The sequence below is a fragment of the Erithacus rubecula genome (genome assembly GCF_903797595.1).
Source record: "Erithacus rubecula genome assembly, chromosome: 9".
NCBI classification, from domain to species: Eukaryota; Metazoa; Chordata; class Aves; order Passeriformes; family Muscicapidae; genus Erithacus; species Erithacus rubecula.
The window spans coordinates 18,657,475-18,681,703 of NC_136660.1; the positions used below are offsets into that span (position 1 = coordinate 18,657,475).

At 40.6% G+C, this 24,229-nt stretch overlaps 1 protein-coding gene across 5 annotated transcripts in view; it reads right to left on the bottom strand.

Annotated features, from left to right (window-relative positions):
- Positions 1 to 24,229, bottom strand: part of PANK1 (pantothenate kinase 1) — a 46,548-nt gene that overhangs the window by 9,261 nt on the left and 13,058 nt on the right. The window contains exons 1-5 of one of the 5 annotated variants that reach the window (XM_079312883.1): positions 20,247 to 20,961; positions 12,690 to 13,042; positions 3,863 to 4,116; positions 2,173 to 2,349; positions 1,654 to 1,777 (exon numbers count right to left, since the gene is read on the bottom strand). In XM_079312883.1, coding sequence (XP_079169009.1) covers positions 1,654 to 1,777; positions 2,173 to 2,349; positions 3,863 to 4,116; positions 12,690 to 13,042; positions 20,247 to 20,499 — 1,161 coding nt within the window. In that variant the 5' untranslated portion in view covers positions 20,500 to 20,961. Of the gene's footprint in view, positions 1 to 1,653; positions 1,778 to 2,172; positions 2,350 to 3,862; positions 4,117 to 12,689; positions 13,043 to 19,822; positions 20,115 to 20,246; positions 20,962 to 23,195; positions 23,377 to 24,229 lie in introns of those variants that run through there. The other 4 variants (XM_079312886.1, XM_079312882.1, XM_079312885.1 and 1 more) reach the window with 4 other exon arrangements.

The window sequence follows — 24,229 nt, forward strand, 5'->3', positions numbered from 1 at the left end:
AATGCTTTGATAGCCCTGTACAATGCTGCTTGAACTCCATGCCACAAGGCAACACTGTAAAGAAGCTGAAAGCAAAGAGAACACTGAAAGAGAATCATCCTGACTGAAAGAGTCAATTTGCCAAGGAAAAAAATACATGTCTGCAGCCACTTTTCACAATGAAGGAAGGTTATCAGTGGCCTTTGATAGGGGCATGCACTACAACTTATGTTGATCAATATATTCTAAAAGTCCTCTAGAGAGGAATATGAGCCACAAACATAATAATGGCATTCAAAATAAAGAGAGAATAAAAAATGAACAGCATAGCAGTGAGGAGACATATCTCATGACTGAGAAAAATGGCAGATAAAGTTCAAATTAAAAAAGTGAAATGACACAACTGAAAGGGGAAAAGAGAAACACTTGATTATGCAGACACAATGATAGGCTCCAAATTAGTCACTTTTGACTGTTGACTTCTTAGAAATCAGTTCCATGCTCACAAAAATGAAATATTATGAACTGTTAGTAAAGGAGCTCTGAGCACAAAATATATCAATATGCTATCACAAATTCATTGAGCAACCACATTCTGAATACCATATGAAAAATCTGATGATTCAGTCTTAAAATTACAACAATAAAGACAAAAAGACAAAATGAAGCAGTGGATAAAAGAGTGTCTTCTCTTTTTTTAGGTAAGAAGACTAAGTATTAGGACCTTTTGCCTTGGAAGGACCAAGAGGGAGATGTGGCAAAGGTTGATTAAAAATCAAATCAAAACACACACCCACCAAAATCACTAGTGATTAATTATTTACTATTTCTGATAAAGCCATAAGCTAGATGGAACCCAATCAAGTGATTAGATAGAAGTTTGGTGAGTTCCATGGGTTGATTTTGCTCAATTTTTCTGGCTCTGCCTGTGTGTTGTTGATTAAAATATAAAAGCAGCAGCAATTTTTTTCTACCAACAGAATGCTGTGCAGCTAAAACACTTATGTATTAAAAAAATTATGTAAATTCATTATCTGCTCAGAGCAGATAAAAGGTATTAGTTAACACACAATTGTAAAGGATGTAATCTGCAGATAAAAGCAAGGGCCTAAATGTTTGGGTTTGTAGTGGGTTTTTTTGTGCTTGATTGTTTTGTTTTTTAACTGTAGTGTAGGGATGCAACAATCACCCCTATTTATCATGCATAATCAAATGAATGTAATAAGCATCTGAAAGGAGTTGGAGGCAGGAAAGTGAACTGCATTTCCCTTCTTTCTGACACAATGCAATGGAACTTGTATACACAGTTTGAACCCATCCTGCTATGGAAACAATCAAAGAAAAACAGTATTCAAAATAAATTCTGTCATGCTATAGTAAAACCTGCAAATAACTACAAAGAAACAGTGCAGTAATTACTATTACAAACGTGTTAAAATTTATGTACTACAGCTTGAGAACAGATGAACACTCCAGGCTGAAGCTCAATGCCTCAAAGAGATCTTTACAGATAAATATATGTAACAAGCCACAAGAATTATGACAGGACATAAAATACATGCATATGTACCAAAGCCAGTGACACACCTACTAGGGCAGCAATTTGCATTCTTGCATCCTGATAATCTCACTATGTTGTTTCTAAAGGTTTTAAGCTCATGGTAAGTAACTTACCTCATTCAGTGCACACATGCGAGCAATAGAACCTATGTTGTTGGTGATGGTGACCAAAGTAGCTCTGGCCAAGTCCTCTTTACTGATGGAATCTCTCTTCTCTTTACTCATCATATGACCAAAGCTGTGTGAGGAAGATCACGTCTTTTAACATGAGATATTCAGGAGTGATAAAAGCCCTTAAAATTTTATCATTTATCAAGTTTTGCTTTGATTTGATAACCATTAATTTGTGATTCTAAATGTGAAAAAGGATCTCATTAGAAAAGCAAAACAATGAGTAAGGACACTTCCAAAATAACTGTAATTTAAATGGAAGCAAACTGCATCAGGCATTACTTACAGCTGTTTAAAAAAAAAGAGCAAGAAGTAGGTGAGAGATCTAAGGACAAATGCCATGATACATTGAGTTATGTTTCCACATGGACAAAGTGCATAGTCCAGGGGTTATGCACTCAGCCCAGCGTGCACAGGAGGTTTCCCAAGGGACTGCTCACACACAGCTCAGTGAACACGCACCTTGATGCTACAGCAGATCCTTGCAGGCCAAACCGCTCATAGTCCCCTCCGTAAATATCCTTCACCAGCTTATCCACATTGGTGCTGTCTCCCTTTGCAGCCATTTCCAGAGCTTCTTCAAATGTCTCACAGCCAGTGAGCAAACAGCACAGGCCCAGGAATGTTCCTCCTCCAAGGCTAGAAAAGCACAGTCTCTTCAGACCAGCAGCTTGAGCCAGCTTTTACCAGAACCCTTCAGCCTGCCATTTACAACAAGCTGTACACAGGTGCCAACTGTATCTCACAGCTCCTACCTCAGAGGAGTGCACACACTCTACACTGAGCTCCTATTTAACACAAGTGTCATCCAGTGGCTTTAACTCAACAAGACCTGAGTCCTTAATTCTTAAATAGGAGAAATTATACTAAAGGGTTAGCTAAGAATAAGGTTTGACCCAACACCACAGGTACCACTTTGCTACTTGTAGCACTCTAACAAGTTTTCTGCCAAAGAATAATCAGCCAGCAGAGCACTCAAATGAGTGAGGAGAGAATGAAGAGCTTACAAAGGTAAATCTGTAAGGGCTGGCAGCCAAGGCAGACCTTGTCCCCCTAGCCAGAGGCAGGAAGCAGTCTGGTTGGCTCCTTTTCAAAGCAAGCCCAGCATCAGCCCCGAATGTTCTTTCCCTGCAAGAACTCTGAGCAAGGAACACTCACTTGAGTATTTTGTAACAGCTCAAGTACAATATTTACTGACTACATAACTTTAACTGTGCTCAACACGTTGCTAACTCATTAAAGTTCTACTTTGGACTTTTCAGTCTTACAGACATGAACTTTAACTTATTAATCTCTTCATCCTTCCTCATTCTTTCTTGGCCACTGACAAAGTTAACTTATTTGTAGTGACTGCAGCCACTGAAAACAAGGTGATCAGAGAGACACCACATGCACTTCACGAAGAAGCACAGGAGGTCAGATGGGAACACTATTTAGTCCATGCTCTGGGATTATTGGGTTTTTCAGAACACATAGCACTGTAATGTACTCAGTATCTGAACAGTAGAAAGCTCTGCACACCAGCCACAAGACAATATTGATTTCATCATCTGTAACAAGTCAACAACACACTGCAGTCATCTCTTTCCTTCCACAGTGGAAAGGATTAGAAGCACATTTACCAGAGATGCCAAAATCTCTGTGCTTGAAAAAGACCTAGAAGTGCAAGAAATCCAATGCCTCCCACTGAACTTGTGTCCATCTGTACTGTATAGAGAGAAAGGGCTCATGGCTACCATTGTGGCAAAGGTATGCCCTGGGTAAGGCAACAGACAATATATATGCACATCATATGCAGTATACATGAGAAACTTTAATACATACCACGGACCAAAAACCAGAATGCAGGGGAGAGAAGATTCATTTGCTGTGACAGTTTTATTTTGGAAATTCATAGCAAGAGATGGGAAATAGGTAAGAACACCAACAAGAGATTTAAGGCAGGTTTAAAATTGAACACATGAATGATTTCCCTGACAGAGATACCCTCTCTGAAGCTATCCTAGGATATTTGCAGCCTTACTACTGGTAGGCTTTTAAAAGAAATGGGAATGCATGCACAATTTGGAGTTTTAGCTACTGACCACACTCTCTAATTCTACTGTTCAGTTGTGAAGGAGAAAACAGTTGAAAGAAACAAAAGTAAATTTACCTGGATCCTGTAACTCTTTTATAATTGTCCTTAGAATACACAGCTAGGATGCTGACCCCTGAGCCTATGTTAACCAGCAGCATAGGATATGGATTATCAAGGCAGTAAGGCTTTTTCTGGCACTGTTCAGGATCTGTAGGATTTTCAAAATAATAGCACTCTGGTTGGCCATTGAAACCAACAGAATCAACATAAAGGAGGCCCTGGATCAAACAGTCCAATTCATCCAGTTTATACAGCTGTAGATCAGCCATCTGTAAAAGAATAACAAGAAATTAAGAAACACATATTTCCTAGTATAATACAACTGTGAGAAGGACAAAAGGCTCCACTGAAGCACTTTGATCACTTTAATAGTAACACATTATGCTATTTAAGCAGTACAGAGATCCAAGCATGAAGTCTGAAATAAAAATTCATTATCTTCCTGACAACAGGTACCTCCCAAAACAATGATGAGCTATACAGTAATGCCATCTAGTTCCTTTGCCTTTGAGACATTCTGGGCTCTGCATTTTTTATCCTCCTTAATGTTCTGATGCAATAAACGTCCTTCACCTCATTCCCAGCCCAGAGGAGCTGTGTTCTGCAGCTTTTGGGCAGTATCAGGCAAATGCCTACACAGCAGCATTCCTCAGGATGCAAAGTACTTTAGCTTATCATGCAGCTACATTTCCTAGTAATTTAATTAAATTTTCAGAAGAAGCATTAAGATGTGCATGTTAGGTTAACGCACATTAAATATAGAGTGGATTGGTTTTTTTGTACATGTCACTAGTTATTCCCCTTATTTTTTTAAATTACAATGACCACTTTAAAATTCCTCATGAAAAACAGAGGCATAACTCATATGTTTGGAGAAAAACCATATAAAAAATCCAAACAAAACGATTGTCAGACACACACTCTCAGCAGAATATAACTTAAAGAGAAGGCAGACGACCAGTAACAAAAAAAAGCTGACAAAAGACGTTCCCTTTGAGATCTCACAGGTCACCATGACTGTACTTCAACAGATGTCTACTTCCCACAGCATTCTATTCACTAGAATTAGAAATAACATCCCTTCCTCAAAATAGGATACACTGACCAACTGCACAAAGTCTCCTTTACATTTGTAGGTAGAGGAAAGGGCAAAAAATAAACTGTAAAGTTTCACATCCAAATCCTGAGGTCATTTTCATCCTCATGCATGCAAAGCAGGTCATGCCCAACTATTTTCTAGCAAAAAAAAGCAACAGAGTATAATGGAGTTGTACAGTACGCAGCTGGCTCTCCAGCATTTGCATACTGCAGGATGTTTTTATAATGGCTAATGGAGAAGATTTACATGGGTAACTATGTCCTATTTTTAATTCTGGAAGCTATATTAAGTCACTATGAAGAGGGAAGGTATTTCTGTGGAACAGGCATGGTCAATAGGTTACATTCTTTTAAGCTATTTAAATCTCCCCTGCTAAGTCTGTGCTCTACTTAGGGTACACAGCTCTATCATATGAAAGCCATCCCACTCTTTGGGTCTTTCCTTTTTTTTTTTTTTTTATTACTTGCCACTCCTCAAATCCTGTAACCAGGGAAAAGAAATAAAACCAAAAAGATCCCAAACCAGCAGTCTCAAAGACTTCAATACAGATCCAGTTATTCAAAGGACAAGTGAGAAAGATGGAAATCATTTCCTCTTGTTTCTGTATTTCCTCCTGCAACTTCTGCAATCCCCTCATTTTTTTTTTTCTGGTTACCACATTGCTACACAAATTAAAATTCGAGAAACGCAGCATAAAAGACTTGAACCATTTAGCTAGCAAATACAAAGAATAAGCATAATTTGTGAGAAAGTTTTTCAAGAAACGTCACAAAATTCTTAAGGCAACTTTGAAAATGGCTTGGATTTAATTGATTTCTAACTATTAGACCAAGAGGAAAAGCTCTAAGATATATGCAAGACAAGGTATGATGCAAGGTATCAACATAATAAACCCTTCATGCACCCTTTACACAATGAACATTGCATGGAGTCCACTAAGTCATCACTCCTTACAGGATTTATTTAGTCCAACAGACTTTGCACATACCTGGATGGCATAAGGAAATATTCTGTACCCATGATCTTTCCCTAGGTTATGTGCTGTACAGTGTCAGTTTCCTCACCTCAGTGTAAGGGGGATGCAGCATGACCAAACACCATCTAACACAGATGCATAAATGAGCTGTGAACCAGGAGCTGCTGTACAAAGATGAGTCATTAGCAGGTTTATGGCCCCTACTGTCCAAACCTCTATTCTAATGTAAGCCAAATAACCAGCCACAAGCTGCTTTTGTCTGATCCATGTTACATTTTCACAAACAGGGAAGCACTAGCCAGAGACCTTGTAAGACACAAACAAGTAATACAAATCAGAGTAGAACACTTCTGACATCAGTGCAACACCACAAGTAAATCCTGATTCTACAAACTATCCAGTCACCTCACCAATTCTGTAAGAACAGAACAAGAGAAACTAACCAGGTTCTTTCTCAAGCACTACACATAGATGTTTTATTAGGTCCAGACCTCCATGTATAAAAGACACACTAAAATTTCTTCTGCTTTTTATAGCTCTGTGCTATATGTAACAGTTGATACACTATAAGCAGAAAAGTCCTATTACTGCTTTCTTTCATGTATGATATTCATAGCAGACTGAAAGACTATTTTCCTGTGTCGCTGCAGCAGTCTGGTTTTGATTTTTGGAATAATCAAGACAGGCATCAGTATTCCATGTCAATCCACGTTCCTTCAGAGAACCAAAATCTCAGCAACCAGACACCCAAGGCTCCAAAGAGCTTACTGAGCCACCACTGTTCTTATTTCTAAACAGAAATTAGGGCAAAGTTTCAAGAAATGTGGTAACCCAATCTTGTACAAGAAGCCTCAATAGAGCCATAGTCACAATTCAGTCCCTTTCCCTGCATATACAGCTGTGATTTTGCTCACAGTGTCTCAAAACACCAAAACTCCTCGCAGAAATAAATGTACCTGTAACCTTTGTAACTAATTTACAAATAGGCAAACATTTCTTCCTGCTGCCATCACCTGACCTACCACACTCTTCTCACCCTCACCTTTCAGCTGTACAAACCTCTTCTTCTTAGAAGAACCAAAGTTTATATGCAAACACGCATAACAAAAATAGAAGCTGTGTCTAGCAGCATGTTTTAATTGGATGTTTTTCCTACAACTTTTACAAAATGCATTTGCAGGTATTTTCCAGCCCTTCAGACAGCAAAATGGTCAACTTACCCTACTCTGCATTCCCATAACTATAGTCAGCACAGTGCCTCTCTAGAGGTTATGTCAGAAAGTTGTGCTATGAGAAGAACAACTGCAGAACAGAGTAGTGTACAGGACCCTGGAGGAAAAATTTATGATGGTTATAGGGAAACCACACGTACAGTTTTTTAAAGAATATTTTTTCTGCATTATAGCCAGACTGTAGCTATTCCTGGTTTTTTAAGACTGCTTTTTAAATACTGGGGAAGGGAACAAAACATTTTGGACCTCATGAAACTCTAAAGGACCATCAAAAGGAGCGACTTAGAACTTCAACCATGCTTGCAAGCAGGTGCAACACACCAAGACAAAACAGCCAACATTTCCCCCTATGATCTTAGCATCAAACTCCTGAAACACAGCTGATTTCAAGGATACCAAAAGTCTGTTGTTACTGGTACAGATGCTGTTCCAAGAAGAATGAAAGACCATCTCCTGTACTTTTGCAAGAAGTGCTGGAAAATTGTGTTACCTGCTGAAATTAAGATTTGGATTTATTGTTTGGACTGTTGCTTTTTTAAATAGAGTGCATGACATTAAAAATAATTAGCTGTATTCAAGTACCAAGCAGTGTGAAAAGAAAAAACATGGCAGCAGTTTGTTTTTGCTTTCAGGAAAGAAGCACATAAGTCAAAGACTTGGGTCCCATTTGGTTTTTATTATGGCTGAGCAAATACATCCACTTCAGCAAGGTAAACATGAACAGCCCAGTCCCCTAGAAGTGAGCTGAGGGCAGCCATGACATATATGCACTAGGGTTGAATTCTAGTATATCACCACTGGTGTGCAGATATATTTTCAATGAAGCACCAGATCATTAAACATTTCACCCACTTTTACTGTATTCTGGTGGACACAGGAAAGTCTGAACCCAAATGCAGTTGCAAGTTTATTTTTTGCTTGGACTTTCAATGAGAAGTAAGACTTTTTTTTCCTGTCAAAAACTGTTAGGAATATAATATCTTGCAAGCTTTTAATTATCATTTACAACAGCCTCATTTATTATATCACTCTGGTTTATATGTCTGCTGGGCATTGCTCCAGGTTTTATTTCTTAGAATAGCTTACAATCTAGCTTTTCCTTCCATCTCCTCCACTTCCATAAGGACTTTGCTTTCTGTGTATTTTGATTATCTTCACTTCACCCCCTAACTCTGCTACTTTATGGAGCTGAAAATAGCCACTCACATCCCAACAAGACAAAGTCTAATGCACCTAAACTGCAAGTCCAACATTCACTGAGGCAGAAGATTCACTCTATATCAGCTTTGGGCAAAAAAAGCACTCATCAGGAATTCTCTGCAGAGCTCTGCCCTCTTGCACAGCGAGCCATGAGGATCCCTCCTCCCTCTTGGCAGGGAAGAGATGCACATTGTTTATTCCCATTCCCTCTGAAGAGGTTACTTTACCATTCTCTGGATGCCACTTTCAACTCCAGCCCAGCCCCTACGGCCTGAACAGCTGCCTCCAGCCTCCTCAGCAAGAAGGTTTTGAGTGTCTCACACTGTGAAAGAGTTACACAGCTTACTCATCCTAAACACAGGACAGTGAGTTTATTTGTTTTAAAATGAACATGGTCTATAAGTCATGCACAGGCATGACCACATGCTACAAAGTCAAGCCTTAGAATTAGCTAATAATTGGCACAAGAAAATCACTATCCAAAAGCCAAGCTCACTTTTAAGGCATTTTCCTTTATGGGAAGGTCAAGGCCTGAGTTTGAGTCTGTGCTGGTAAGAGACTTCCTTTTTTCCCCTGTCCCAAATGCTCTTGATTAAGTGATTGGGGATTGTTAGCACAGATGCTGCTCCCACTAAAGACAGCAGTGAAATTTCTAATATGACAAGTCAGGTTTTGCAGGTGTCTGTTCAGGAAAGGAATACAGAGATCCCACCTTTCAGCCACTGCAATCAACATACATTTTATAACAGAGCAGATTTTAACCAGAAGTATGAATAGTCCTTCTTCTCCTCATCCTTCCCCATCCTTTACATTGAGTTGCTTCACAAAACTGAGTGGCAGCCTAAAAATTTATTCCTCATTACATTAACAGCAAACTTCTGTGCAAGTAATGTGCCTGTGCTATCAAAGAGGAGTCACAGAGCACAAAGAGATTCATCTCACAAGCAAGTCTAAATACTCTTTACTTTTACAGAAGTGGTTACTTGAGCATTTACATATATATGAAGTGACAGTATGTAGCTGGGGAAAGGAGGAATGATTATCAGAATTAGGCTGCAGATTCATCCATGCCTTAAGACCACTGTTAGCTGAAAATAAAGACAGACAGCCATAAAGACCATTCAGAGTCATTTAGAGAGGAGGTAAAAAAAGAACAAAAGTGCAAGAAAAAAACCCCAAGGCTGGAAACAGTCCTTTTGGTGAATTACTTACTGATGCTCTCTTCAATGAACATTAAGTATAACCATATGGTTGGTAAAATTATTTCTGTGGTCTAATTTAATGAATAGAGTCAATTTTCCTGCTTCTAGGGGAAGCACTCAGATCTTCAGAATGAGTCACATGATCTGCCAAGCTACTGACTGACAAAAGATCCAACATACTGCCAGCAATCTGCAAGCAGACCATGGAGACTTCTTCAAGTATCCACCTCTCCAAAACTGCTGATCATATGAGGGAGGTGAAATAGCTAAACCTAGGTAGCTTCATAAATTTAGTTGCCTTTTTATAGGAAAAAAAATCAGTCTTAAGGTAAACAGAATATGTCTCACCACATTATTTTTTAACACACAAAAGCAACAGAGATGTCTAGACCAAACCTGTTTAACTTATTTAGGGATTCAGAACCAGACAAAGCAACAGATGCAAGTAACAAGAGGGTATCTGCCTCTCTATTTTAAGGAGAAAAAGCTTCTATAATCTTAGAAGGCTTCCTTCCTTGGGATTTCAATGTTGTTTTGCAATATATTGGATCTTTTGTCCTAAATCTATGCAATCTTACAGTCACATTGAGAAATGCTACAGAAGACAAGTAACTTAAAAGCATATACACAGGAAAATAAAGGGTCAGATCAAAAGCATGTTAGATCAAATGAGTTACTAGCATGTGGCCAGATTTTTTAATGAATATAACAATATTCACAAACATACCTTAGTTTTTCCACACTGCTTCTAAGTAACCAACAGAAAGATTTAATGTCTCCTCCATGTAAGGCATTTTACAATATTCAATCTTGCAATAGCAAGATTTAGACTTGGCACATATTCTCTACTTCCAGAGGTGCACTAGTGGCCTCTTGAAACAGGTATTTCAAGTAGAGCTTCGACAGAGCAGTCCTGAAGTTGTTGTCCAGTGTCAATTTATACACAGCAGAACACACTGATAGCCAGCTGCTGTTACCATGGCTAATGAAGTGTGACAATTTAAGTGCCAGTACCCAGAACACTCTGCCCTTGAGAGAGATTAAGCAAGCAAACTTCTATGTAATAGATAATATTCTGTTCAATAATTCTCTATTGATATTACATTTAGAGCCAAGAAACACTTCCTATAAAGGAAGGTACAAACTCAATAGCTGTAAAGGTGTCCAAAGCACTCATTTGGTGGGAGTGCAATTCACTGATTGCTTTGTGCTAGAAAACTCCCCAGCCAGCCTTTATAGGGCTTGTCTTTACCTACTAGTGTTGCAGCACACAGGATGTTAGCAACACTGCAGAGATGTGGACTTTCATGCCTAAGTCCACCAGTCATCTGCTATGTGACCCTGTGTTTGTGTTCAATAGCTGGCAAAACAGCCCCAACTCCTCCAGCTATGGCCTCCTCTGCTATACTGACTATATTGCAGCTGAGACAGGACTGAACTCTCCATGTAGATTGCATACTTACAGCCTGTAAGGCTAAAGCTACAGAGAAATGCTCAGCTGTGAGAGCCACCAGGTACCTTCCAGCTCAGTTCCACAGCTGTGGGAGAGAGGGACATGAACTTCCTTACTAAGCAACTGCACCTGTTACTATATGATGCAGGAAGAACGAATTTGGAGAGAATGACCATTCCAGAAAGTCCTGAAGTGACCTCCCATTGTCACTTATGTGGCCTGAATCATTCCCAGGACACAAGAAAATATACCCAAAAACACCTGAACTGAGGCCACACTGACTAGAACTCAAACTCACCTCCTACTGTGGTGCCAACATCCTTACACAATGTGAAGCAAACAAGTTCTTGAGGACTTAATCATCAGTAGACTCTAACTTGTAAGGGACTTGCAATCAGCCTAAAAGACAAGAAATCTAGCACTAGTGGTAGACTACTGCACCAATTCAGAAACTTGATAGTCCTTCCATAGATATGGAAACAGTCACTGAAAGTGACTGCACAACAACCTAACAGTTTGAATTCATGCTGAGCTCTTACAGAATTTGTTTTTCCCCTCGGAATCCTGGCCATCTGATATGTGAGGACATTGATGACAGAGGGGTATTGACAAGGAAAAATACCTCTTGTACAGCAGGAATGGATGCTTGGAGTTAAAAATTAAGCACACAGAGCCAAGGACTGCAGTCAACAGCAGTTGGTGATTCAGTATGAGAGCTCCCCAGACTGAAGCAGAGACAGAGAAGCAGCTGTAACCTGCCATACCCAGCAGCTATCCCTCAGCCTCAAGATCAGGTCAAAAGTTAGGGACAGAAGTACCAGACTCACCAGTCAAGTAAATAATTCATATTAGTCTTAGTGACACTGGTTGGGGGCAATCAGATTAGTCTCTTTTACACAGAAAATAAATGAAGATATGTCCCAATACAGATGGATGCACAACAGACAACTGCCTCCTGAATGCTTTTTCTCTTCAACACAGCTTGTACAACAGCTCTTCCATGCTTCTGGACCACAACCAATTTTTGAAGAGTACTCTAGTGCAAAACTTCACATTTACATCAGCTTCTGGAGTTCCCTGCAAAGGCTGTTTTAAAATCCTTGGAGACCTGAGACCCACTTATCTCATGAACTGCCTTTCTTTAAATGGCACACTCGCAGAATTGAAATTAAAAGCTAGCTGGAAATTATTATGCTCCCACACACTGTTTCTCCTCCATGCTCCATGGCTGGTCTTCCAGACTCTTGACTTCAGTCTGTTTGAAGGTGAATACAAAGGGAAGGGAAGCCAAATCAAATCTCCAGCCTGTATGGTTTCGGATCTGGTTTCCAACAGATAACCAGTTTGAGAGTACATATTGTGGCATGCTTCTAGGTTGTCATAAAATACCCTAATAGTTGATTATGAAGAATCAGATCATCACAACTGTACTCTAAAAACTGAAAACATGCTGCACAGCAATACTTCAGTCAAATACCCAGCAAGCAAAATACCCTTCCCTCCCTCCTCCACGTTCTCAGCAATGTCACCAATTAACAAATGTGAATTGATTCTGTTGCTCCTAATCAGTAAAGATGGACTAAAAAAATCAGTTATTCTCCCAGCAAGTTTTAGTAGATGGGCTCTCATGTTGTTTTCCCAAAGCACTTCCCACTGAACCCAGGTGAACTGTTCACATACCGTTCTAAAGTCTTCCTCAAACTTGTAAGCTCCACCTCCCGTGGCGCAGAGTGTAGTGTGCAAACTGGAGAAGTTCTTTTCACTCCCCATCTGAATGAACCTGTGCATGGCACAGCTGGGAAAGCGGATGAAGTGCAGGTTTCCTTTGCGTCCACACATGGTCAGATTTTTCAGTTCCAGGTGGACATCACGAATGCCAGTTTTACCATAGGCTGTATTGGAGGTCAAGTATTTCCTAATGCTTTTCAGGTTTTCCACCTCCTCCTGTTCCTCCTCTGCAGTAATGTCCTTAGGTTCAAAGTAGACCAGTTTAACCAACGTTCCACCGATATCCATTCCAAACCATGGGAATGCTAAGAACAAGAGGTTTAGGGAGGAAAAAAGAGAAAGTCACTATACATATATAGGCTAGACAAATCACTTAAATCATTAGCTGAATGACAATTCAGTGCAGTCAGAGTAGCAGTATCTTCTGAAAACTGGGGGTCACTTACATCCAATTCATGTGATTTAAAACACACCTCTAGGTCAAGCCTTCATACAAGCCTCAGTTAAGAAAAAGAATAAAGAAAATCTCAAAATATTCTTATCTGAAGAAGCAGGTTTTAATAAAATGAAAACTTTTTTTTCCCCAGGAAATAATTTTATTCTTCAGTCACCACCTCTTGACAGAGCATATTTACTGCATTTCACCCAATCGGCACCAATGGGTGAGAAATGAAACAAAATGGTGTTTCACACAATTGGCTCCAATTCTGCTAAGAATTAAGGGGAGGAGGAGGAGGAAGAAACAACCAAACAAACAGGAGAACAAGATTTCTCAAGTCATATTCCCAGTGCGTAACATCTATTGCCTTTCCAAGCTCAGTCAGAATTTCCACGGTCACAAGGCTGTGTCTGGAGAGCAGCAATACAGAGCTCCCATTATGCAGAGGCCTCCAGACTCCAACCCACCAGAACCAGCAGCTCTGTTGGACTGCAACACTTGTACAAAGTAGCCAAAAGTGAGCTGGCTTATGCTCAGTACTCACCACTGACAGACCCAACCTTTGAGCACAGACTCCCTTTGCTGGCATATGTGTTAGCCTATCACATAATTATATAGGAAATGCCACTATTTGCTTCCCTGCTTGCCACATCTGGCCTAAGTCCTCCAAAATCTTTGTTTTGTCAATAGCAAGAAAAAGTTACTATGGAGAACACCTAGCAGAATATAATAACTGAATCAAGCATGTCTACCTGCTCCACTTATACATATATATATATATATGCACACCTTTTAAATAGTAAACCAGGTAACTTTATGAAGCAGTAAGAATTGAGAATACAAAATTTATACATAGGTACTGCAGATGGAGGGAGCTAGCAATGTTTCTTACAAAAAATAAAAGTACTGAGTACATGATTAACATCTAAGATACACTCCTAAAATAGCAGTCACACAGTCACCTTCCAGCTTTTTAGGGAAAATCAGGTGGACTTGCTAGAAAAATTATTCTACCAGCTACAGCATCTTAACTTAGTGTTGTTACAAACTTGAAACCATAAATACCATATGCACAGCTGATTTTTCTGCCAGTGAACCTAAAAGTAAATAACTTGAGGCAAACGCTTTAATAAGCATAGGAGGTACTTATCACTCTGTCCTTCCTCATGTGATCACAGATCACTATTAAGTTACTCAGCTTCAGGCTGAAAGAGGTTTAGTGTCTTTTTTCTTACCACAAATGTCTCAGCATCAACTGGCTGAATAATTTGAAAGTCTAAATTTCCCAATTTTTAATATGCTCTCCCTGGCCAAAGCAATCCTTAAATGTCAGTCATTTAAAACAGTTATTTCACTCCATTGCTGTATGCCAAGAAATGGAATCATCAGTTTCTCCTCCCATTTTCCCCATGGACAAGGCAGGCATAATGCATAAACTCCAACAAAATAGCTGCTATCTGTGGTAAGGTCTAATTATTTTCCCATGCTGTACAAGCTGCACAAAGACAGTGAATTTAAGTCTAATTTGAGGTTTGGGAAGATACATCATCCTATGCAGATGCATGAGAGTTCCCTGAAATGCGAAGAATTCAAAACAAGTGTTTTTAAAACAGGCATTATTTTAAAGAAGAAAAATATGTTATAGACTAACCTGCAACCCAAACACTTGTGAAAGTACAAAGTGAATATTTATGTGAAAGCTGGCTGGTCCACACTGCACATTCTAATGCAGTGGAGCTCAGGATGCCAATCCCATTAGTGATTTACACAAATCTTTATTAATGCTACTGAGAACTTTAATTACCTGTCCCACTGGAACAGTAAGTCTCCTCCTCAGATGTATTTTAACTGTGTAAGCAGGAAGCCCAATTTTAAAAGCAGCATGGTTGGACTATGCAATACAGAACCAGATAAGTATAAGCCGATTTCCACTATTTTTCATTAAGGGCTCAAAACCTGCTACACCCTACCTGCACCAACCACTGTTTTAAAGCCACAGTACAGATTTCATCTTTGGAGAGAGGGAAGAAGTGTTCCATCCTCCTATCAAACACAAGCCCAGCAACAGAAGTGTTAAATACTAACAGCTGAGAATTATCCATAAATGACTGCCAAGACCTTTCATTTTGTATCTTAACATTTTGAGGAGTTATAACCAAATCATTCACAAAGAATAAGTACTCTAAAAAACAACTACACTGAAGTTTCTTCAGCTCTGCATAGTTCTTTGGATAGCTTCACATAATGCTTGCATTTATAAAGTGAGCAGAAATACCAGGGCACTTTCTTTTTTTGTTTATTCTCTCTGTGAATCTAAGTTCCTTTCATTTTGTTGTGAGCCAAATGGACTGCTGCAGAAAGAAAGGAACTTTGCTTTTAGAACACCAGCAGTTTTCTTCAGCTGAAATAAAGGGCTCAACACCAGTCAACAAAACCAGATATTTCAGTTATGCAGAAAAACAGCTTAGTTTTCTTCTCAGCTTCTAATACCAGCTCTCTGTTGGAATTACTTGCTATAATTCAACAACCATCTTGACTGGTTGACAAGTTAAGAAAAAAACCAAGTCTCAAAGTTTCTAACAAGTCACACTGAAATTCATGTAACTTCTGTACAAATGGACTGAGAGTAGAAACACTTCTGTAACACTTCTGTATTCCAGTGATTATTTTAAAATGTGTTAATTGTATCTTTTGTTACTATCAGTGTGCTCCAAATCAAAATGCACCACTGACCTACCATCAGTTCTTTTCCCTATCTATATATAATCCACTCCAGCTGGCACCTATCCACTTCAACTTTCCCAGTGCTAATGGAAGCTGCACACAGACTGAAGGTGCTCCTGGGGTTTGCTGCCTCTGTGAATAGAGAAAGATGATTCAGAGTCCACCAAAATTAACAGAGCCTGACTGTTTGTGTAGGTAAGTTTTCCACAGACTTGAGGGAAAACGGGGAGAAAATTGTGGAGTCCTTTTTTATTTGTTTGGTTTTTTTGGGGGAAAGTAGTGTTTGAGGTTTTCTGCTGGTTATTTTAAACTGAGAGTCCAGCATTTCATTGAGAACCTGAATAAGTGTCCCTGAATTATGAAAAGCCAGGAAAGCAAGGAGGGGAAAGTAAAATCCATCCCACCCATGCCTCAGACTGAACACAGTCAAAACTTTGTGATTTGCTGAGTTGTAAAGACACCAGATAAGTTGCAGAAATGTTCTCATAATGTAAAAAAAATGCACTTCTTAATTAAAATTGTCTGATAAGGCTCATGGGTTGATTTTTCTCTTTTCAGTAGGTATGCAACATACCTATTGGATCAGTTGCATTTTTAACAGTGGCAAAACCAGAACTACTCTACTGCATTACTACACAGCAGTAAGTCAAAAAACTGTAAAATCTTGTTTTAGGTCCCATAGAACCAATACAGAAAGCATCAAGATGCATCATGTGTTCTTAAAAGTCCAGCACAAATCAAAGATTCTACTTATCTTCTTAAAAAAATTAATTCTCTTTATGTTAATAAACTGTGCCAACTACTTAGAGGTTTGTTACCATGAGATAAAAATCTTTACTAGTCCAAAATTTAGCTGCAGAAGCATGTGACAATGCAAACAGAAGGTATCTACAGCATTGCATAAGTAGGTAATCTGATGCACACCAACAGCTGTGGATCTGGGGCAAAGGTTCACTCATGAGAAATTCCATAATACATTTTACCTAGTTTCTGCATTAACTCTGGAGTACCAGGCTATTCCTACAAGGCATTATTATATTTAGATTTCAGCACATTGGATTTTTTAAAATCTTAACATACAATAAAATGAGGGCATGTGGAAAGTAAATATCAAATCACAACATTCTCCTCGCAGACAAGAGCTCAGGGGAAGCAAGAATGAGAGAACTTCTGGGTCATCAAGTGACATTTACCCTCATTAAAGAAGACAACAAGAGTAAAGCTTTTCATACATTTAAACAATCACCACATAGGTTAGCTCAACCTTTTTATTCCTCAACGTTCAGAAAGAGATTTGTGCTTGAATCCTGCTGGTTAAAACATTTTTCTCTCTACCTGAGCCCTGGATTTATTCCTGACCAGTTTGCAGCAGTTTCTTCTTTTGCCAAAACTGTTTTAGGTGTCTCAGATTAAATATCTTAGTTTCAGCTGCCTTTCTTTCTGAACACACATATGTTGAAATCTTATTACTTCATTTATATTTCATTTTCATTGCTTGACACTTTGATGATTTAGAACTTTCTGTGTTAATTGGGTCCAGGAGAGGTGAGAGAGCCAAAAATAGCAACAGGAGAAAAAAAACATCAAAACAACACGTGCAGAAGATGGCATAGTATTCTTACAGCTTCTGAAAGCTGATTTTTATTGAAAAGATAAAGGGATAATAGCTTACATATATTTTTCAATTACCTCTTCCTGTTTTACACAGTTATAAAACAAAATAAAATGGAAGCATTTTTTTTTATTTGAATTAAATTAGAATATGTAGCTCAAAAAATTAATTATATCTGCTTAGTAATGAAAGTTTCCTCAAACATTAAAAAGCTAGAGCTAAATTATGCACAAAAATCAGGTGAAGCCTTCCAGTTCATCTTTGGTAGCAACAGCTTATTGAATGTCTTCTTCCTCACCAGAAAAACAAACAGATAAAACCCAAAAGTTACCACCAACTCCAGAAAAAGGTTCAAAAGCAAATTAAACAGGTGTGACCATTCACACAAATGTAGTTATATTACCACAAACTGATTTCTGAAGAAAAAGAAAACTGACACAAGCCTAATATCCCTGACAACCCATCTAGTCAAACTAAGGAAAAAGAAAGCAAAGACATGGTTCCCAGCAGAGGCTGTATGGGCCAGTCCTCTCTCACCACAGGCTTATCTGAGAGGGGAAAAAGAACTTGTGAACATAAAATTCTACCTCACTTTGTCAGAAAGTAAAAACAATCAAGAAAATAAGAGTTTAAAGGATAATTGCTGCAGAAAGATAGGTTTCATTTGTTGCAATATTGGGAAATGCCAATTATCTCATTATCTTCACCACCACACAAAGCAAACTCTGCAATCAATACTGGTCTCACATGCCATGTGGCAACTGCACTTCATTTTGCAATCTGTCCTTAAGAAAAGAGCAAGCATATGCAAAGGACAGGACTAAAAGCACTTAACAAACCAGTAAAAATGGTACTGTGTAGTATTCACCAGAGGAGGATGCAGTGGAAAGGTATGCAGTACCAGGACAATTTGAGTAATAATGCAATGAGTTTTTTAAATGGTGACAAAGTGCTACCATTATTTCCTGTATGACTAATACAAAATTTTAAACTCTTTCTTGTACAAAATAAACTATATATATATTAAAAAACCTATCAGCAAGTATTTGTGTATTTTAATCAGCAAATAAATTGCCCACAAAATAGTTCTATAAAGCACTTCCCTCAGCTGCTGTTTTTATTGAAGACTCATTTCAATAAAACCCCACATCTGAAGATTCAGTTGTCATTCATCTTGAGCAATATAGTCAGTCACCTTCAGTTTTCACTCTGATGGGCTCTTTCTTCCTTCAAGATGGGATGGAAATTCCAAAGCTCTCATTTTTTCTTAATCAAGCGATTACACGAATCCCTAAAAGCTTTATTTTTGCTTCAAAATAGTTTTTACTATTTTAGAGAGTTTGATATGCAAGTGCTGACTCTTGTTAGTTACACTAAATCAAAATGTAAGCCAGAAAAAGTTCTGCAGGTTTTGTTCATGAAGAAAATGTGAAGCAGCACAAAGACCACAAAAACAGTTTGTGACAGAAAACAACTTGGTCACTGATAGGTTAAATTTGATAGAGGACTAAATTAACTACCAATGGGTACTGCAACACTACATGATTAATCAATCAGAGAACATTCTAAGGGAAAGTGGCATTGAGAAGTTCACCAAAAGCATTGAAAAAGCCAGGAAAGGCACTGGCCAATAAACAGTCCAGTGAAAGGTGCAGCTCTTCAAGGTTGCTTCTGAATATTTTGATCTGTTTAACCAGAAAGATTTTTAAATAATCACTTCAAGACAAAGAAGAGAAAAAAAAAAAAAAAACAACAAAACCCAGAGTAGCTGAATGCACATTACTTCCTACTGAGTAGAAACATCTTTAAGTTTTGGCAGCAGGCAGCAGTGATCCTGACTATTGCTATTACCCGATTGGAACACGCTGAACTTGTAACAAAGGAGCAAACTTTTGTGGGTTTATGTGAGGGGCTAGTGAAGTGAGAGTGGAAAGAAACGGAGTACTTTTTCCCCAAGATTTTGTTACTTGCAGAGTTTACCATGGAATTATTCAGTACCTCCATACCTACTGAAAGCAAAACTACTAAGCAATAAACCACAGAGAATGAAGGAAATACAGAATTAACAAATAGAACGTTTGAGTCTCAGCCTTAAAACCAAACCTGAAATAAGACAGCCGGCTCACGAACACTTCCTAAATGAAAAGCATATTACAAATCTAAGCTATTTACAAATATCTTTCCCCGCCAGACAGAATAACTTGCTCCGGGTTCCCAGGCTTTTTCCTTCATTCTAACAACGCTCGCAAAAGGAGCGCACATTAACCAGCGGAGCCTTCCCACGCTCCAGGGCGGCCCGGCGTTACTCACAGTGTTTCTTGGGCACTATGAGCTTCATGCGTGCGGCGGGGAGGCGGCGAGACGGGCAGGACCGTGGCACCGCCCGACGCGCGCTCGGCAAGGAGCGGCCGCCCGCCGCCCGCCCGCGTTTGTGCCGGGCCGCCGCTCCCCGCCCGCCGCCGCCCCATTGGCGCAGGCGGGCCCGGCCCACGCGGGAGCGGGGCCGTGCCCGGGCGGCGCCGCCGCATTGGCCGGCACGGGGCCCTCGCTCCGCCCGCCCGGCAGCCGGCGCTGGGGGGCGGAACGCCCGCGGCGCGGAGCCGGGCGGCCGTCAGCCGCGGCCGGGCGGCGCTCCGCAGGGAGGGGGGCGGCGCGGGACCCGCGGCCGCCCGACACCGGGCCGGGCCGGGCAGGGCCGGCGCCGCTCCCCGGAGCCGCCGCGCTCATCACTTACGTGGCCTGTGCCGCCGGCCCGAGTCCATCCTCCGGCGCAGCCGGCATTTCTTGGCGGGGGAGCCGTGGTTGAGCGGCGGCAGCTCCGGGCGCAGCAGCAGCGGGTGCGGCGGCTCCCCGCAGCCGCCGTTGCTGAGCGGCGGCCCCGAGGGGTGGAAGCCGTTCTGCAGCAGCCCGCCGAGCAGCGAGCAGGAGGCGGCGGCGGGCGGCGGCCCCGCCGGAGTGGCGGGCTGGGCGCGGAGCTGCTCGCCCATGGCGGCGGTTTCTCCCCTTTGTCTCCCGGCTCAGGTCCGGCTGGGCGCGGCGAAGCCTCCGCTCATGCCGGCGCCCGTGCCCGCAGCCCCGAGCGCTGGGATGCGGCGCCCGCCCCCCCGCACGGCGCAGGCGTCCTGCCCGCAGCGCGCTGCAGAGGGGCGGCCGCCGCCCTCGCCGGGGACGCGGCGACCCCCCCGCCCGGGCAGCGTGCGCGCTCCCGGCGCCGCGCCCCGCACCTGCGGGCCTCCGCCAGCGGCGCGGGAGCGCGGGCGGGCCGGGCCGGCGGGGCACGGGCACCGCGCTGCCCCCGGTGCGAGTGCGGAGTGTCCCGGCCCTGCCACCCCGCTCGCCGCTGCACACTGAGCAGCCTGCCCTGGCACCGGCCGCCAGGTTATTTTCGCTTCGGCGTAGCCTGGCGCACGCTCATGTGACCCAGGTGTCCGTGTCTCGGAGGCCGCGGTGCGTGTGCACCCAGCTATGCCTTGCAGCTCACACTAAGTTATTTACACATCGGGAGGAACGTTCAAGTTTTTTCCTACGTTGTCACGTGTCACGCAACAGCTTAGAGGGACCAGTGTGACCTTGAATGTGTTTGACCTCATGCTTTTTTAGTATCCTGGCTTTCCCTGCACAGCACTGATAATCTTGTGACTGTGATTTATTCTCTGACCGCTGAGACACCCAAGTGTAAAAAAGCATTTTCTGAATTGAATATATCAAATATCGAGTGGAATTAAAATAAAACGGGGTGAATTATGCTGTGGTGTTGTGCATACTTGAAAGGAAACACTAATTGAATTTTGCTCTGCACATGAAGGTCATTTCTTTATACAAACTGCCAGTCACTATATGCGTGGTTGTTCTTAAAGTAAAAACAGGTCTCGTAGCGGCTCCTTCCTACACCCAGAATTAGTACAGCAAATGGGGCCTCCATGGTAGAACATTACAAAGAATGAAGAACTAAAATAACTGTCTCCAGAAAGAGATACTGCATTAAGAAATGGCTTCAGGAGTGCTAATGTGCCATTCTTCCACTTCGTGACTGGGACCAGAACAATTACATTTAGGTAACTGAGAGCAAGCAACGGAAAAAACAGGCACACCAAGTTGGGAAAATGAAGAAAGAGTGTTTGAGAACAAAGTAAAATTTTCTTCTTAAAAGCCTGCAAATAATATTCTGAAGATTATTAAAATACTTGGGAATTTTCTTAATTTTCCTATGCATAAGCATTGTAATTGCCAGCCTGAAAGTGATTGCCCTGAAGAGGGTAAGAAGGAAGACAGGCTACAAACATTTACTCCTACATGTGGCTCAGTGCTTCCAAAACTGAAATTCCTTGAGTAGTCCCTAGCTTACCTGATTATGTTTAAACTACAAAGCAGAAGGCTGCTGTCTGGACTGGCACAGACCTTTATTTCATTTGATGTCAAATCTAGACAGCTGGCTAGGTACACTTTACAAAATTGTCAAGTCTAACCTCTTAGGGCATGAGGAATCCTTGCTGCTACTGTCCCCAGCTGGTAAGAGCTGTCCCTTCCAGTCCCTGACACAGAAACTAACTGCACATACAGCCAGCCTGATATGGAACAGGAGATCAAACCTGTTTTTCTCTGCATTTCCTGGGATCAGACACACAAGCAGTTACTGTATCTCAGCTGAAAGGTGGAAACTTTTTACCTTACTCCAAAAAAAGCAAGAGCACCTTTAACTGCACACTTAAATATCCTGCTGGTAGCAGAATAGTCTTTCCACTGACTCACTGGAATACTGTACTCAAGTACTGTGTCCAATTTTAGGATTCTAAATCTTTTGGAATGACTAACAATGAAATGAAAACATCAAGTTTTAGTCTATGAAATGAAAGATTTGAAGGGGTACACATGCTGGAACAGGTAGCAGCAAAGGAAATTATCACAGTTGTTAAGAAGTAAGAAAATTCATAAGTGGCAACTGCAGGAAGGGAAATCTACTTTACACTGGAGGCAGACATTTCCTAGCATGAAGTTAGACAAGTGTTAGTCTGAACCAGAAGACCTGACTGTTCATTGCTGGCAAATTCTTAGGGAAGCTAAATATCTGTGGATGAACAGCTTAAGTAGAACTGATCCAGACTTAAAGCAAGGAGAAGGCACCTTTCTGAAGTTCCTTCCAATTCTTTATTTCTAATTAAGTATTTCCCTAACATTTTGCTGTTAATTTTGCACAATTATGCCACAGAAGTGGACTGGAACATATAAAATTTGTCAATGAAGTCATGGCATGTATTACGAGCAAAGTTTCTAACACCTCAGTGCAATTAAAGTAAATTTTTCCTCTTTCTTTTACCCTAGCTTTCTAAACAAGGTTTGCCAGTTCAGTTTTCAGTTAAACTTGTAAGACAATCTCAATAGAATCTAGGAGCAATATTGACAAATGAAGTCAAGAATGATTTCAGTTCTTTCAAAATTAACATTTACTCAGTATTTCTGTCTTTCTTCTTCAAGTGAAGCAGGTGGAAGCTTCTAGTTTATATTTTAAAATATTTTCTATGTATCTCACTGTAAACCATCAATCTGATGGGAAAAGGACTACAAACACATTGTATGCTGAACAATCCAGGACACAGATGATGTTAGATCACTGAACAAGTCTGCTATACCAACTCACTGCATATTACACATTTGTACAGCAAACACTTCATGGATTATTCCATACCTGCCTGTGTTTCAGACACTCAGCTTTCTCCCACCTCTTTTTATTTGTTTATAAACACAGAGGGCAAGTCTGTCAGTTTCAGCAAACTACTGACTCCCTTGCAGTTAGGATACTTTGCCATGGATCAAAAGTGCTGTGGTCCAGATGTTACAGTTTCAAAAGCAATGGAACTGGAAAAAAACAAACAAAGAAAATACACCACCCTTTCAGGTATATTGTCATCAGACAATCTGGCTTGAAATTTTTTAGGAACCTCTGAGGGTTGTACCTCCCTCCTTCATTCCATGGGACTCCTAAATCTGTGGTCTAAGGCTAAGCTAAAGTAAGTATCAAACAAGTGCAGACCACGTGTAAGTCTGTTATCCAAAAACAACAACAAAAAAGAGTACCAGTGGTGTTACTCTAGTTCAAAGCCAACCAGCTACAAAGGTTTGGTCACATTTTGGAGAGAAGTGGTAACAAGACACATGTACATATCCTTCTCAAACTACACAGACTGCAATGTAAATAATGTAAGGAGAGAGAATTCTCCTATACCTGCCTGAGAATTTATATTCAAGCAGTTGCTGGTACTCTGCCATTCCTATTTATATTTCTATTCAAATTATGTCCATGTTTATCCAGTTTCGATACTGCAGGTCAGTTGTACTAGTTCTTACTCAATTTTTCCTCTGAAATAAAGCACATCTAGCAAAGCAAAATAAATCAACTATTTAGAACATTCTTCACAAAAAAAAAAAAAAAAAAGATACTGTTGATTTGTTTTAGGTATATTCACACATTGCACATATCAAATAGAAAGTGCCAAGTCTAAGAGTCTGGTATTTATTCTCAATTTCTCTTCAGAATTGGAAAAAAAACATAACTGCTTTGGTGCATGCAGAAGGACCTTTGGCAGACACGTTTCTTTCAAGATCTTTTTCTCATAAGTTGCAGGGCTAAAAGATCAACAGTCAAGCATAACTATATAATGACAAGTGACAGATTAGTAAATCAAATGGGACAAAACAGCTCTAAAACTGAGTAAAATTCTT